Consider the following 16,710-nt stretch of genomic DNA (forward strand, 5'->3'; position numbering starts at 1 on the left):
ATCCTGCTGAACAGGGCCGGCAACCCAAACAGCAGAGGAAAGGCAAGCAGAGCTTTCAAGTTGTTGGCAAAAAAGCCACCTGAGGAGCAGGTGGTCACACAGCATCCATCTTGTGCTGTTTTGAGCCAGCTGTCTGCAGATGTGGGGAGTAAAGAACTGCCACTGTAGGTAATATTCAATGTGTCTCCTTTCCTTCCCCTCTGAACATCTGATACCATGGCAGCATCCCTGCTCGCAAGGGGATTAGGTGCTAGCACACACCACTGCTGCAGCTATCCATTTCCTACTGATTTATTCAAATGTCTTGGAAAAGTACATCCAGCAGGTGAGTTCAGAAAAACTCTGTTGAAAAACATGCCTGGCTCTTCAGGAGCTATTGCTGTGAGATCTGTGAAAAGAGCAAACCCCAAACTCTCTCAAGTGTAGCAGGGGTGGGGAATGGAAGGGCTGTGGGTCTGAATGTGAGTAGAAAGAAATGTGCCTGGGGTCTCAAAGCAGCTGGAGGGGTGGCCACACTAGACTGTTTTTGAATTTAATTTAGAAATAGAAGGAAAATAGGAATCACAACATTTGGAACATCTGCCTGAAAATGGATGGTGTGCTTGCTGTGTTACTCTGCAGTGGCAAAGCCAGGTTTGCCTGCAGAATGTCTGTGCCTGTTCCCTGATAGCTCCTATGCTTTTTCCCTCCTGGGGTTAACACAGTAAAAGAGAAAACCATATCTTTGTGTGGCTTGGGTGCCTCTTTGCTGGGTTGTCCTGGACCTGCAGGAAAGCTGACCAAATTGGAGCTGCTGTGAAGGGCTACTCAGTCCTTAGTCCAGAGCTGCTCATGAGCCATGGGGTTTCAGTGCCTTACTCCCAAGGGTAATTGAACAGTTAGTAGGCAAATCCTCCTGAAAGACACCCTGCTTTGATACATTCACATAAGCCCAGTAGCATGATCAAAATACACAGCTACAACAAGGGCTTCCTGCCATGGATATGCAAATATTGAGATCAGTGCAAATCACAGAGCTGATGCAAAGCAAACTGTGACTGCTGTTTACCTCCAGTGCAAAGACACACAGCTACAAGGCTTCCCTCTTTTATGCTTGTGTCAAGTTGCTCTTGAAAGCTGCTGCTGAGCAATAATTTCAGCACCTTGTTCCAGTGGTTTCCCCTTTCATGCGGTCCCTCCAGGAGTCTGCCATGCCACACCTTGACACAGCCTTAGGTTTGTCCAGTTTTTTAGGCCTGAACCAGACTGTCTAAAAAGAAAGCCTTGGTCCTTCGCTGGTATTTTTTAAATTTTCCCCTGACAGAATCTAACTGCTTTTCTGGAAATAAACAATTCCTGGGGCTGCTTGCTCAAAACACACATTTTGCAGCTTATTACCATAGCGATCTTTCCCAGAGATTTTTTCTCCATATGTGGATTGCTTCGTGCTGTGAGCAGCTCCCAGACCGCAGGAACGTTTCTCAGCTCCTTCTCCCCGAGAGGCAACAGGAGAGGGTGGTCCCAGTTCCCTGCAATGGAGATGATACTGGAAGCGATGCTGGAGTCGAGGAGTGGATGAGATGTATAAACATGGAGGCAGCATGCTTAATTAATGACCTGAAACCAGCTGTAAAGGTCAGTTTGTTTGCGGGGGCCGCGCTCGCGGCACGCGCGCTGAATGCGAACTTGGCCGCCGTGCCTCGGAAAGGGCACTGCTGCCCTCCCGGGATGGCAGCTGGAGGAGGGGGAACCATGGCAGGAGGCTTGACAGCCTTCAGCCTCACTCATTAGTGTGCACCCAGGCCATCCCCCGTGTCTGGCGAGCCCCATTCCTCGTGGGGTTCTGCTGAGAAACCAGGCTGCTTTCTGGGGAAAGGGCAGGCTCCTGCAGGTCTTCGGTGTGGGATGCTGCAGGAACAGGCTGTTTTCTGGGCTGTCTTGTCAGACACTTGTCGACTGAGTTTGATCTGCAGAGTCTTATTACTCATATTAATGCTGTCAGCAGCACGCATGCAAAAATTGAGCGTCTGGATGTGAACGTCAGGGAATTGATATAAAAATGTTCTTTGCTAGCTGTTGTTTGTCCCTGTGGAACTTTTCTCTACAGTGTTCCAGGGGCTAAAAATTGAAGTTTCTTGCTTAATCCCAGGGCTCTGGGAGTTAAGGCTTTATGAATATTACAAATTATCATCAAGTATGGCATAGACTTGTAAAGACAGCTGTCCTGTAGGACAAGGTGTGCCATGGGTTATCATGTGAGATCTTCAGGGTACTTGCCAGCCCTTGCAATTTCTGACCAGCCTTCATCTCAACACTTGGACAGAGCCATGAGATAACCTGCAGAGAAAATCAAGGGGAGACAGCATTACTGAGTCACTTTGCAGACAGCGCTGAGCACTTCTGATGTCAATAAAATCACAGAGATGTCACACGCACAACAATGGTGGCAATGAGAGGAAAGTGCCTTTGATGAGGCAGGTCTTCTCCCTCTCTGAGATGAACACAATGCCATCCCAGCTGTTCCCCTCTTGCAGAGAACTCTCTTTCTAGTGGTGATTCTGGGACAAACCCTTTTCTTCAGGCCTTTGGCCTCGTGTTCCCCTCGAGCTCTTTGTCCCAGCAAACTGAACTGATCAAAGCTGCTTTTGCCATGCAGTGGATCAGGAGCAACAGTTGTTGGCTGTGCTTAGCTTCTGGCAGACCGAGAGTGTCTAGCTACAAAAAGAGACAGAAAATCAAGGCAGCCGGTCAGGCTTTGTCATTTAAATTGGCAGTGTGTCTGTGTTGGGGAATGCAGAGAGCATGGGGGAAGGCAGGGTGCTTCCAGAAAGGCACATCCCAGGTCTGAGCAAAGCGTCTCAGGCAGTCCCTGGTGGCCTTGGCAAAGGTGAACTGCTGGGACTGGGATCACACTGGCCACAGAAGGGGTTGATCATGCAGGCAGGGCACAGCCTGCACCCCTCCCTGTCCTTGTCTGGGTCCTTCCACCCAAGCAGTGACCACGGAGGCTTCTGCCAAGAGTGTTGAAGGCTCCTTATCTGAGGAAGATCCTCTGCCAGGCAGAGCAAGGCATCTGCAGAGCACAGCAATCCCCTGCAAAGAGCAGAAGGCAGGAGGTGTTTGCAAAGCCCAGCACATCCTTGACCTCTCACCCAGTCTTGCCACAGATTTAGGTGACTTAGTCCTCTCATCCTTGCAGTGAAATCTGTAGTTGTACGTCACATTTACTCTCAGACAGAGATCTTTTCTGTGGGAATGCCAGTCATCTTGGGTTCAATTTACAGGTTTTAAGTTACTCTCTGCGTTTTCCTTTTTCCCCAGACACACCAGTGCAGTGGGCCCTGCACTCACTTGCTCAGGCAATGGGATTCCCTCTCTTTTTCCCTCAGTCCTGTGTCAGTCCCAGAGGCTGTGCTCTCTGGCTCCCAGACCTGTCTCTCCCATTCCTGTTCCCTCTCTTGGGCGTCACTGCTCCTGGGCCTGGCTTATAACACGGTGTGTGGCACAGGGACAAAGATGACAGGCCTTCCTCCCTGAAGGCTTTCCTCTTGCAGAGGAAATTGGTTCATTGGCCTGAGCATTCAGCACAACGATTGAGAGCAGCCTGAATCTGCAGCACCAAGTGAGCATCGCTGGAACCATCTGAAAATGAGGGAAAAGAGGCCGTGAGTGAGAGGATCGGAGCTGGAGGCCGTCTGCTTTGCAGGTGAGTGATCTGTACGTGCTGGGAGCTGGCAGCATCAGGGCTGGGTGGGATACCTGGAGTGTCACTGTTGTTCCTTTGCTGTTGCAGAGCTTCCACGCTGCCGCTGCAGCCACGGAGGTGGGTGATGCCAGCCCCAGGGCTATCGGGGAAGCTTTCCAGGTGTGGGGTACCCTGCGAGGCAGCTGCCTGCCCAGGCCTGCTGCCCCTGGGGGACAGCCAGGAGGGAATGCGCTGAGCCTGTGCTGTGGCGTGGGGCCGCCGTGGATGCGCTTGCAGCGGGGCTGAGCCGGGCGGGGGTCGGTGCGGCAGCGCGGGGCTGCCCCATCCCCGGCTGCCCTGCCACCCCGGCTCCGCTCGGCCGTCGGGGGACGCCGCACGGGGCCGCCGCTCGGCCCGGCGGGTGCAGTGAGGCCCCCGCCCTCGGGGCCGGCAGCTCAGCCCTCCCTGGCTGACACGCGGGGCCGTGGGGAAAGCGCTGCGCTCGGGGCTCCCAGCGAGCCCGGCCGCACACCGGAGCGGAGCCCGTCCGCTCCCCGGCGCACACGCGGAACGGGCCGGCAGCTTTCACTCCCTCTTGGCCCGGCTTTGTGCACCCCCGGCCGGCCCGCGGAGCCTGCGCGGCGGCCGCACGGCTGTCGCCCGCAGCCGCCCCTCGCGCGCCCATCCCCGGGGACAGCGGGGTCCGTTCTGCGGAGCCGCTCCTCTCTCCGGGCGGGGCGGAGAGCCGGGCTGGGCGAGACCGTGGGACGGAGACAGCGTGACAGTGGGTGCGGGTGTGTGCGCGGAGTGCCGGGGAGCGAGCGGGTCTGCAAATACAGGCGGTGCGAGCGGCTGCGGCGTGTGCGCGGAGCGGGCGTGAGAGCTGAGCGAGGTGTCCGTGTGGGTGCGGAGTGCGCGGTGTGCGAGCCGGGCTGAGTGTGTGTCTGCCTGTCCATGTGTGTCTGTGTCTGTGTGTGCGTGTGCGCGCACCGGGGGCAGCTCCCCACGTGGGGCTGACGCGGCAGCCCCGGCCCGATCCGGGGCTATAAAGCTGCTCGGCGGCGAGCGAGGCAGAGCAGCCGCGACCGGCTGCAGCTCCAGCCTCGGCCCCGCTCCGCCGCCGCTCTGCCCCGGCCGGCGGCACTGTAGGACGCGGAGCAGCCGCGCGGATTCGGGCGCGGCGCGGGTGGAGCCGGGGCGAAGGGCGGGGGTGTCCGCGCAGCCGGGGTTGATGTTTAACCTGGAGCGCCCGTTCACGGAGAGGGGCCACTTCTTCTCCTCCATGGAGTACCAGCGGCAGCTGGAGGAGGAGGAGGGCTACCCCCCTCCCGGCGCTAACGGGACCTTCAACGACAGCGGGGCCGGCCCGGGCTGGGGCATGCCGTACCCTCTGCACACCACCATCACTCTCATCAGCCTGGCCAGCTTGCTCATGCTCTTCACCGTCTTTGGCAACGTCCTGGTCATCATCGCTGTCTTCACCAGCCGGGCGCTCAAAGCCCCCCAGAACCTCTTCCTGGTCTCCTTAGCCTCAGCTGACATCCTGGTGGCCACGCTGGTCATCCCTTTCTCGCTGGCAAATGAGATGATGGGCTACTGGTACTTTGGTAAAGTCTGGTGTGAGATCTACCTGGCCTTGGATGTGCTGTTCTGCACCTCGTCCATTGTGCACCTCTGTGCCATCAGCCTGGACCGGTACTGGTCCATCACACAAGCCATCGAGTACAACCTCAAGCGTACCCCGCGACGCATCAAATGCATCATCTTCATCGTCTGGGTCATCTCGGCTGTCATCTCCTTCCCACCACTCATCTCCATTGAGAAGAAGAGCGGGCAGCAGGCTGACCAGGGGGTAGCAGCGTGCAAGATCAACGACGAGAAGTGGTACATCATCTCTTCTAGCATCGGCTCCTTCTTTGCCCCCTGCCTCATCATGATCCTGGTCTACATGCGCATCTACCAGATAGCCAAGAGGAGAACAAGGGTCCCGCCGAACAAGCGGGCAGAGCGCCCCGAGAAGAAGCAGAATGGCTTGACTGACAAGGAGGACCTGCCAGCCACAGCGCAGCTCAACGGGGAGAAGGCAGCAGGAGGCAGTGGTGGGCAGGAGGGAGAGGTCAATGGCATAGACATGGAGGAGACCTCTTCCTCTGAGCACCAGGAGAACAACCAGTGTAAGAAGTCAGAGAGACCATCGAGAGGAAAAACCAAGACTAAGCTGAGCCAAATAAAGCCCGGGGACAGTTTGCCCAGGAAGACAGAGGAGGAGAGGAACACCAAAGGGTCCCGCTGGAGAGGCAGGCAGAACCGGGAGAAGCGCTTCACCTTTGTGCTTGCAGTGGTGATCGGGGTCTTTGTCATCTGCTGGTTCCCCTTCTTCTTCACCTACACGCTGATGGCCGTCTGCGAGAGCTGCTACGTGCCCGACACTCTCTTCAAGTTCTTCTTCTGGTTCGGTTACTGCAATAGCTCCTTGAACCCTGTCATCTATACCATTTTCAACCATGACTTCAGACGGGCTTTCAAAAGGATCCTCTGCAGGATAGAGAGGAAAAGGAGTGTTTGAAGACCCTTTGCTACTGGCAGGACTACCCAAGACTTTGTAGGAGTGGAAAGTATGTCTCCCTTGGGCTGTGCTTGCATGGGATGGTTTCCTTCAGCTTGTGAGCAGGAAGCCTTTAAAACCTGAGATGAGCCTGTGGGAGCACTGGGCAGCAGCAGTGAGGAGCAGCAGGCAAGTGGAGGTCTGAGCTGTGGCATTCAACTTGCCAGGGGAGGATGGCCTTTGACTTGCTTGGTTTACTTTGTTAGTTTTTTTTTTTTCTTTTGCCAGAATCTCTCAGTGGATATTCTCATGACTGCTCAGTTTGACTCTTTAAAGGCAAACATCGTGCAGCTCTGCGAGATGAACAACAAAGAGGGAGTATGCCACACCAGACGTGTTGGCTTTTTTATTTTGTTGTGTCTTTCCCCGCCCCCCCCCCTTGTATATGTAATGAATTTTGACCCCCTTGTAAAATACAGTATTGTATTCTTGAATTTGAATGTCGTAATTTTTGTAAGGCAAGCAGCTTTGAAACTGTGAATGCTTTAAATATCTTTGATACCTTAAAAGTCTTTTTCCTACCCCCTGCAAAGCCCCTCACTCAAAACCACTGAACAACTAGAGCCATCCCCCTACCTGACAGTTTGATAATATTACCAAAATTCCCAAATTCCTGTCTTTTTTTTTTTTTTTTTTTTTTTTTTTTCTTTTTCGCTATAAAGCTTAGGACCGCAGACCTCACCAGACTGGCTATTTTTGTTGCTATTTTTTTAATGTCATACCTGTTTCTGTTTAATTTCTGTGTTGCCTGTGACACGACACAGCTGAGATGGCAACTGCCATCTCGCTGCTCGTGAGAGCAGAGCCCGACGGAGCGGCGGCTTTGCTGTGCAGGCAGGGATGTCCCAGGCAACAGAGACTGTCTCCCTTGCACCGTGAGCCTTGGGACCCTGCCAAGCTCCCCACGAGTTAATCTTGTTTGATATTATACCACTCTGCAGCACTGAAATGTGTTCGATGCTCACTTGCTTCCTCCACCTCAACTGTAAATAGGTAACGTTTCAAAGCAAACAGCAGGGCTCTGCATATCGTGTTATCTCATCTGTGCTGATTTGTGATGGTTTAACTCCTGCAGGATTTCCTGCAGAGAGGAAGGGGTTTGTGCACAGTGGCCATTCGTCTTTCTCAATTAAGAAAGAGTTCAGTTTTTAACCTGCCAGTCTCATCTTTCCTAGGAAATAGGGAAGCATCCCTCTTTCAGTCTTATACAAGGCAAAACTCTGAAATGGGAAACTTAACTTCCAGTTTCTCCACTATTTTATAGTGTAATTAAGCTTTTCTTTTTGTTTTCTTTTTTTTTTTAATCCAAGTGTAAATATTGTGAGGTTGGAGCAGGAGAGAGAGTTAATACTGCTTTTAAACTCTTTCCTGAAATGGCTTTCAGCTCTTTGTGCTAAAAAAAAAATCCAAAACAAAAATGGACAGAACAAATCTAACATCCTTGTGCCATGAATAAGTTTCTGGAGAACATTTATAGGAAAAACTTTAGATTTAACACAATAAACAAATGAATCTGTTAGGAAAAAGCTTTATCAAATGCTGACAAGTCACTGAAACGGTTTGGGGAAAGCAAAGTTTGAATATGTTGAATGTATAAATGAATTTGCCTTCTCTGGAATTGTATGGTACACAGGAAGAGACTTTAAAAATACATTTTTACTTTTGTGAAGTGTTTTGTTGATTTTGCTCTCTCTTTTGACTTTCTAATTAACTCCAAGTGTCCCCAGATGCATCTTGGGACTTGGAGAGCAGTGTTTACATTCACTTGCATTTTCAGAACTGAATCCTCAAGAGGTGAGGAAAGCAAATAAACTGTGCTTTAATGTAAAAAAACAAAAACAAAACCAAACCACAAGCAGAAGTTGCTATAATGGATGATTATTTTTATTAAATAAAAAAGCGTTTACAGATCAAGCGTGAAAATCCTCTGAATAATGTTAGCTGTTTTACTTTATTGTATTTTATTTTCTGAACTGTTCACCGATCTGCTGGTAGCTTTGGTCTTGCCTTTTTTTTTTGAAGAACACGCTGGGAAAAGCACTCGTGTTGTCTGAAAGGGATTGTCAGCCCAGGTAGGAACAATGGCTCTGTTCATTATGCAGTGGCATAATAACAAATGAGTCCTTGATATTTCTTGGGTATTTCCACCCCCCTCCCCTCTTTGTGCCACAGGAAGGGCATTCATGTGTTTGTTAAAGAAAAGAGTGTGGGGTTTGAGGGTGTGATTTGCACTCTGGGAGTGCAGCCTGGCACTACTGCTGGGGACACCTGCCTGGCATGGCGTTTGCAGCTATTGGGAGGGTTTTTAATAATCAGTTTGCAAATGGGATTAGGAGCAATTAGGCTGGAAGGCAACATTTTGTGATATATGCAGGAGTGTCCACCTGAGTGGGTCTTTGTTTCCAGCCCCCAGGAGCTAGAGCTTGCTTGCCCTTCCACCAGTGCTGCCAAGACCCTCCCTGAAGGAGGTGATGGGGGAATGTTCTCCCAGTGAATATGGAGCTGCTTCTGGTGGGAAAATAAATGACCAGAGCCCCATGTGGGAGCTGCTGGTCTGGTGGCCCCACTCTGCCAGTGCCCTGGGGCTGTGGTTGGAGGTGCTTGGCACGGTGGTAGGGGGCCAGGGTGTGCAGGCAGCATCACTGCTGGGTGTAGGGCACCTGATGGTGACCCAGAGATGAACATCTGGCTCACCCCATGGTGGCCTTTGCAGGTCAGGGGAACTTGGTTTGGGTAGAGTGTCCTGCTTGCACTCTGGTTGTGGCTGACCCTGATGGCCTTGGATGGTTTTACAAAGCAGATCCTGTGGGAGACTCTGGGTCAGTTCCTGGGACACAAGGTGATCCAGAGCCATTGATTGCACTTGCTCCACCCCTGTGGCTGTCAGTTGTTCTTGCTGCCAAATCTCTAGTGTGGACAGTAGAGTATTTTCTGGGTTTGAGCCTGGGAGACTGAGGTTCTTCCCCCCCCGACTCCCTCCCCATCATTGCTTCCAGGTCATTCCCTTGCAAATGACGCATTAAGGGATGTAAATAACTTTGATTGTTTTTTATAACCTTTTATTTTGGGGCTGAAAGGTTAATGGTGTGAAGGGAGGGAGGGGGACCTGTCTCCCCAGCTGGGTGGGAGCCAGCCAGGCTGGAACAGCAAACACCAGGCAGAGACACCACTGCCAGCTCTGCCCTGGGAGGTGTTTCTCCACCACTTTCCTCTGTGGGGTGACCCTGCATGCCACCCCTTGTGTGGGGAGCCCTGAGGAGGGCACAAAGGTGCCAGACAAGGGATGTGCAGGGAGGGCTCAGGTGAGTTGGTCTGGTGGAGCTAATGTCCTGAAATGCTTCTGGGGGCAGCTGCATGAGCAGCAGGGCTGCCCTTGCAGAGACCTGTGGCTGCCTGCCCAGGGCTTGTCCCTGATCCCCTCAGAACTACTGATGTGTTCATTTGTTTCCATGGGGTTTTGGTCCATGTTCTCAGGGGGCTGAGCTGGCCACGTAGAGGAGCCTCTTTCCAGTGAGGGAGGGACTTGGCCTGAGTCACTCTGCTCACACAAAATGAGTTTCCTACACCCAGAGGAGCCTTGGTGGATTTCAGACAGTGTCCATCAGCCTTCCTGTGCTGTAAGTACCCCCAGTCCTACCCTGCATCCTCTTGCCCAGGGGAAGGTTCCCTCTGGGATGAGTGGTGGCCCTGCTGCCTGTGCAGCTTTCACCAGTTGAAGCTCTTTGTCTTATTTCTTAACATTCTCTGCTCTTTGGAAAAGTTCAAAGTCTGTTGAGATTGCTCCATTATTACAGCCAGCCCTGGCAGACAGCTCCACTTGCAGCTCTCATCATCTCTGGTATGAACTTCTCTTTGCAGCTGGTTTATAGGAACATATCTGTGACTTGTGAAATGTCTGTAGTAGCTGTGATTTCTATGCCTTATCTCAAGTCATAGAAACGGGGTGAAGAGAGAGCAGAATTTGTGTCAGCCCAACCCTTGCAGTAGCCACTGGTACTCCCTCAGCTCACAAATGCTCAGGAGCAGATCCCAACCCCTCTGGGAACAGAAAGTGTCGTCGTCTGAGCCCTGGGAAGTCCAGGTGAAATTCCATCTGGGGGTCACAGTGCAGGAATGCACAGTGCAGGGAGGCTACAGCACAATCCCAAATATCCTCAAGGCTGAGCAGAGGGGATGGTGAACAGGGCTGTGGAGGACAGAAAAATCCACTTTTGTGTCCTCCTTTTTTGTGTCAGACCATGGCTAGTCCCAGGAGGGAGGTGTCATGCAAGCAGAGGAGGAGGAGGCCTGCTGTTGTGGAGCAGGGGTTGTTGGGAGGTGTTGAATGGAGATACTGATGTTGGAGCTGGTCATTCAGCATTCTTCCATCTTGGGACACCTTCTCAGCCGTTTCAGTTGTCCCCTAGAAGAACTCATTTCTCAAGAAGGACCACAAACATTGAGGACATCATCTCACATCCAGGAGTATGGGGGTGTGAGGTGGGTCTCAGCACCCAAATTCAACAGAGAGACATGACGATAGACGATAAAAGGGAGCAGGAAGACAATTCCCTTACTTGAGTACAAGTGTCATCAACACAGGTAGAAACTTGTTGGCTTAAACTGGTTTAAAACTGCTTAAGATGGCTCTAGTTTAGCCTGTTAGTGTGATTGCCAATTCCATGTTGGCTAAGTTCGGAGAGAGCATCCGTGCTGGCTTGGACCTAAGGTCCTGCTTTGCTTCTGTGGCTCTGAGAGTGGTCTGTAGCAGATTTTAGGGAATAGTGAAGAGCAAGGACCCTTCCCAGGAGGCTCGGGGGTCATTAGGTGCTCTGGGATTTCCTGGGGCCAGCAGTGCCTTTTGCACTAGTGGAGAAATTCCACGGACATGTGTTTCCTGTCAGCAATGCTCTGCAGCACTGGAGGTCTGGATGGCTTTCAAAGGCATGTTTGAGTCAAAAGCCAGCAGTTGGGTCTGTGTGAGAGTGATGGGGTGCATGGGTTTTATCAGGAGGTGAGACCAGCTGACCTGAGCATCCCTGCTTTCCTGCATGCAGTGCCTGCAGCCTTTGGCCCAAATTGGTTTGGGCTCAGCCCAGGATATTGCATTTGCAGAAGCAGCCCTGAGGTCCTCCAGAGCTCTGTGACCTGCTGCAGGGTTCACTCCCAGACATGAGAAACATTTGCTTTAAGTCAGCTGCTACATGGAGGAATAAATTGCTCTGTTGCTGCTTGAAACAGTTGTGTTTTGCTGGACCATGACTTTATGGCCTTTTTTCTTGTTTGTTTTTCAATTGCTCCCTACAGAAAAGAAGAAAAGAACAAGCTTCTCATTGCTGGACACCTCTGATAAATTAATTTCTGGTGAAGGCTTTTTTTTCTTCATCTCTGAATGTGGCATTGCTGCAAAGTATTCATCTTAAGTTTGACACCTTAAGGTATTACTGAAAGATTCCCCAAGTGAAAAATGAAATAAATGTATAAATATTTAGGACTCTGCACCCAAACTTCTTTTCTGAACTGACTGAACTTTTTTGAAGAGTGAAAAGCTGACTTCTGGTCTTTTGATAACTTTTGGCACTAGAAGAGTTTGGACAAACTGTTCCTCTTGCAGACCAAACCATGCAGGGCTGGACCCTGAGTGTGGCAGACCTGGCTGCTGGCATGCTGATTTATACCCTGCTGGAGCCCACCTTTCCCAGCCTATTCCTGCAGTCACAATTCCTGGATAATCTAGTGATAAGTCCTCTCTGTGTAAGGCTGAGCTTGTTCTTGGTTCCATGATGCACATGAGCTGAAATGGCTCCTTGATCAGGGTTTGCCAGAATGAAGTTCCTGTTTCTAATTTAGGCAGCCTTTCCTTGGCACAAACAGCTCTCCATGCTCGTTGTCTCTGCTGTGCTGTTACCCAGACAGGACACACTTCCACAGGGATCACCAAATGCAGCACTGAGCTCTTCTTTTCCCCAGGGAGTACCCAAAACACAGGGAAGTAGCACGACCCCAGTGAACCACAACATGAAAAGGGAGTGGAGTCTCCCTGTTTTTGTCTTGGTTATGGGTTTGACCTGTAACCTAAGCACAGCCCAAAGATTTATACTTCAGAGATGTTAGTTAAAAGTAATCCTGCATTTATTATTTTAAAACAAATATCTTGTGGCTTTAAACCAGCCTCAAAATCTAGTGGGGACAGAAGAGTTAAAATGTCCAGTTCAAATGAAATCACCTGACTTGCTTACTTTGAAAGATTTACCATCCTGGGCCTTTGGCGTTGCTGTCTCAGGGTAATGAAGATACATCCGATATGTTCTGAGAAGCAGGATAATTGCTTTCATCAACACCAGCCAGTGTTTGGGTGAGATGGCTTTTAAACAGTGCAGCAGGGAGGAAAAGAAAAGCTAAATGCTGCTCTGCTGAGTTGGGCACGCACTGAGGAGAGCCAGGTAAGCGGCGCTGGATGCAGGGCAATCTTTCATCACTCTTGGCTCTGTGGGGGCTAATTAGAGACTGTGTTCTGGCTGCTGTGACTGGTATGGATGGGATTTGGTCCAAACAGGATTTTCTGTAGTAAAATAAGATGGTTGCAGCAACTGATGCAATGGTGGCAGCTGCCTTTAAACCCCAGTGTTAATTGGCTTAAACCTTTGCATTGGAAATGATCTGCTCCTATTGTAGCTGTTGCTCATTGTTCCCAGGAATGCCTGTTCCTGACTGTTCCTGCTGCTGGCTGATGTGAGAGATGTGCAACCATGTCAGGAGGGTGGTCAAGGACTAGGAAATAATTCACACCAGTGACATCCACCCCTGAGGGGCCTGGGTTTTATTTGCCCTAGGTCAAATAGCTGCTTTCATCACCTTAGCTTCAAGGATTCCCACTGTTGAGGGTGTGACTCTGGGTGGGATGGGGGCACACACTTGGGGATGTACAAATGGAGTCCATGGAAAATGAGACACAGTGAAGCTGGGTGTGGAAATGGTTGGTGTAAACCAGATGATGCTACTGTGCACCCATCTGCAAAAGCATTCAGCCTGAAATGCTATTGGGAGGCAAACAGTCCACCACAGCAATTCCAGCAACTCAGAACATAAAGTTAGGACCCTCCCCTCTTATTAATTGACATCTCACTTGGGATTGAATAGACTGACATCTTCAAGTTATCAGATGTTTGGAGGAAGAGGTGAATTTTTAGCTGTTGTTTATTCAGACCAAGATTTAATTAATAATAAATAGATTAAATATTTGATGAAATAGACTGAAATTAAATATTTAGATCCCTCTTCCCCCCAGATAGCAGCCCCAGTGGATGTGTTTATGTGGGCAGTAAAGCTAGAACATCTGAATGCCAGAGCATGTTCAAAGATCAGAGTTACATGAGAGTATCATCTGTAGATATGAATTAAATTTGTCTTGGATCCTTGTCTTTGGCAGCCATGTGGGAACATTGTCTTCCTTCCTCTGGGATTATTGAGCCACAACCTTCTGGGACTCAGGTGCCACTTCAGTGCAGGCTGTCTCCCTGTTCTCCTGCCACATTCATCTTCAGTGGGGAAAGAGGCCTCCTGGGGAAGGGTTTTCTCCCGTGCTTCTATTTATCAGGGCAGTGAACACAAACTGAGAAGAAAACAGCATTGCTTCATACAGATTAATTACGTTCCCTGAAGAGGAAAATGTGGAAAAACAGCATCTTGCCTGAAGGAGGGCAGCTAATTCCTCATCAGTTGTGCAGGCTGGTGCTGTGTATCCCCCACCAGAGCAGGAGTGGGACCATTGTTCCCAAGTCAGAAATCAGATGCTTGGCCTTGGTGGTCAATGCTTAACTAGAAATAGTCTTTCAAAATCCACCTGCCAGTGAGTGGAGACTGAAAAAATGGCCCTTGGTTTGGTCCAACCAATGATGGCTTGGAGCTACAGCCCCAGCCTGCCTGTCATTGTATCCATCAAGTGATGATGGACACTGGGAGGGGAGAGGCTGGAATACATTTCCTTCAGTGCCCAATTTCTAGGGCTGGTGTTTGGCCCCTGTGCTGTCACTGGCAGTATTGTAGCCAGAATTCACTTGGTTTTGGCTAGATTGAGCTTGTTTTAAAAGTATGTACACTATCCTAGCAGGAGTTTTCTGAACAAAAGTTTTGTCATAACCCACACAAAAGAACTTGTGTGTTTAGATAAGACCTCCCTTCAAGAGTGAGGGTAAATCCAGGGCTCTTGTTGTCCAACAGACCGCTTTGGTCTGCTGGAGTATTTCAGAAGCAGGAGCAGAGTAATGACTTGTCCCTCTCACCTCTGCCAGCATCACTGCAAGGGAATGAAGCCAGTGCAACCCATTGAGAGTGGTTAAGTGACTTGCTAGAGGCTGAGTGAGAAAAAAAAGCTGTGGTAGATTAATAAAATATGGTTTTAAATAATTCAGCATGGGCCAGCTGATGAAGCTTAACAGGACCAGAAAGCTGATCTCATTCAGCCTGGGGTGAAGCACTGCCTGGCCAGCTTTTTGGCAGGAGGTAAGGGATGTTCAGGACACCTGGGAAGGGGTCTCATGCTGTGTGGGCATGTCTGCCCATTTCTAATCTCATGGTGGCTCTCAGAGACTGGTTGGGGATTGCAGATTTGTGTTTGGTGTGGTGACAATTGTTCTCTGTGTCCTTTGGTGTCTTTAGGGTCCCTTTTGGTTTCCTGCCAGGAAAGGGCATCCCTGGTCTGGGTGGGCTTGTGAGTCCCTGCTGTCCATGATGCCTGGGAAAGGCAGCTGTACAATTTGCTGGTGGTGGGCACGGGAGCCTGGATTCCAAGGTCACAGGGGCCCATGATGATGGTCCTTGCCTGAGGTATGTGCATCCCCAGTGCTCACAGCACCCCCTGAGGGGCAGCTGCAGACCCCTGGGGAAGGAGCCAGAGTGTGGGACTCCCAGCCTTACTCTGCCCTCCTGTTCCTGTTCCTGCAGGCTGTGCTCTCCTGCACTCTCCTCTGTGGCTGCAGACTGACTGGCAGTCTGTTTGCAGACACCAGCACTCCATGCTTGCCTTGCCTCTGGATGCTGCAGCAATATCTCATTAAGTCCAGGTCTTTTTCTAGGAATCTGCTGAAGAAAACCCAAACAAACCTGTCTTTGTTTTTATGGCTTATCTCTGTGCTGCTGAATTGCCTTGAGTTTCATTGCCAGCAGGCAGCAGAACCCCCAATACCCGTCAGGGATGTCTCTTTACTTGTACTGCCAGGTTTCTCAGAGCTGTAAATGTAGCCAAGCAGAGAAAACCATTTCCAGAGCAGATTTCTGAGGGCCCCCACAGGACCACAGCCAGGCAGGCAGGTCAGCACCTGGGAAAGCCAGCCCTTGCTGGCAGCTCTCCTCTCCTTTTGGTGAATTGCACCAGGCTCTTGATCTGCATTGTTAACTGCGAGGGACTGGTGAGGGCTGACTCCCCACGGATGGGCACAGGTCTTGAGGGGCTGCCCTCTTGGTGCATGGATGTCAGTGGCACCAGGCCAATGCTGAATGGACCTGCTGTCACTCATATATGGCTCTCAAATTGGGGCTTCCTCTGCTGGGGAAGAGAATTAGGTGGTAGCTGAGCTGATTGTATTTTTGCCTTGTAACACAGAGAAAGGCACAGGCAGTAGGAGCCCAAAGAGAGTCTGATTAATGTGCTTCTGGAATTGGATTGTTTAATGCAAACAGCTTTAGAGATATGACTAAAGTAGGAAAAGAAACTTGGAAAAGACCCCATTTGGGATAAAAGCAAAGAAGGCTATTTTTTGCAAATACCAGTATAGCTTCTTCTAAAAATAATATCTTGGATGTCTGTTCGAAAATGAGAAACAAATGTGATTCTGAACAGTCTAATGCAGCCTGTCATTTCAGAGGAGGAGGGATGGGACCTCTCATTGGAGGCAGGGGATGTGCTTGCAGGCTCTCAGAGTCAAGGCAGAAACCAGGCTGCGTGGAATCCCAAGCACAGCTTTGGAAGGAAACGTGGATGTGAACGAGCAGCATTTGCCCACAGGCTGCTGAATTGCAGGTTTGCTGTGTTGGCAGCCATCTTCAGTCATGGCTCTGGGAAGATTTTTGAGAGTATGTGAGAGTTTCTGGGGATCAGGGGAATGGCATGTGGGTGGCCATGCTTTCCCATCAGCAATGGCATTCACACAAGAAAAGGAGTAGCCCACTGTTAGCTTCTGGTGGTTTTAATTTTCTAAGCAGAAGCAGGAGCAATAGCAAAGGATGGGGTAGAAGAAGGAATGGCCCTTGCGAGAGAGACCACATCAGAGTGTCTTTCTGTTCAGCTATTTCAGGTCCTTTTTGGCTGTCCTTGCCTCTCTGGTGCACTGTTCCCGAGAATCTTGTAGAAGCAGCAAGGTAGGTGTCTCTTCTTTTTGCACGTCTTTGCCTCAGCATCTCAAGCAGATTTTTTCATCAGCCCCAACAGCCGAGAACACTGTGTTCAAAGTGAATTCAGGTTGCA

At 50.5% G+C, this 16,710-nt stretch overlaps 1 protein-coding gene across 1 annotated transcript; it reads left to right on the forward strand.

Moving 5' to 3' along the window:
• Positions 1–4,877: 4,877 nt before the first annotated feature.
• ADRA2A (adrenoceptor alpha 2A) lies at positions 4,878–6,230 on the forward strand. Its single transcript, XM_041415753.1, has one exon. It carries the CDS (start codon positions 4,896–4,898, stop codon positions 6,228–6,230), a length of 1,335 nt encoding a protein of 444 aa, XP_041271687.1. The 5' UTR covers positions 4,878–4,895.
• Positions 6,231–16,710: the final 10,480 nt, after the last annotated feature.

Source organism: Onychostruthus taczanowskii, unplaced genomic scaffold, assembly GCF_017590055.1.
Source record: "Onychostruthus taczanowskii isolate IOZ18803 unplaced genomic scaffold, ASM1759005v1 scaffold5, whole genome shotgun sequence".
Classification (NCBI taxonomy): domain Eukaryota; kingdom Metazoa; phylum Chordata; class Aves; order Passeriformes; family Passeridae; genus Onychostruthus; species Onychostruthus taczanowskii.

Excerpts from the sequence above, each read along its gene's own strand:
- ADRA2A (XM_041415753.1), top strand. The coding sequence starts at position 4,896 with ATGTTTAACCTGGAGCGCCCGTTCACGGAGAGGGGCCACTTCTTCTCC.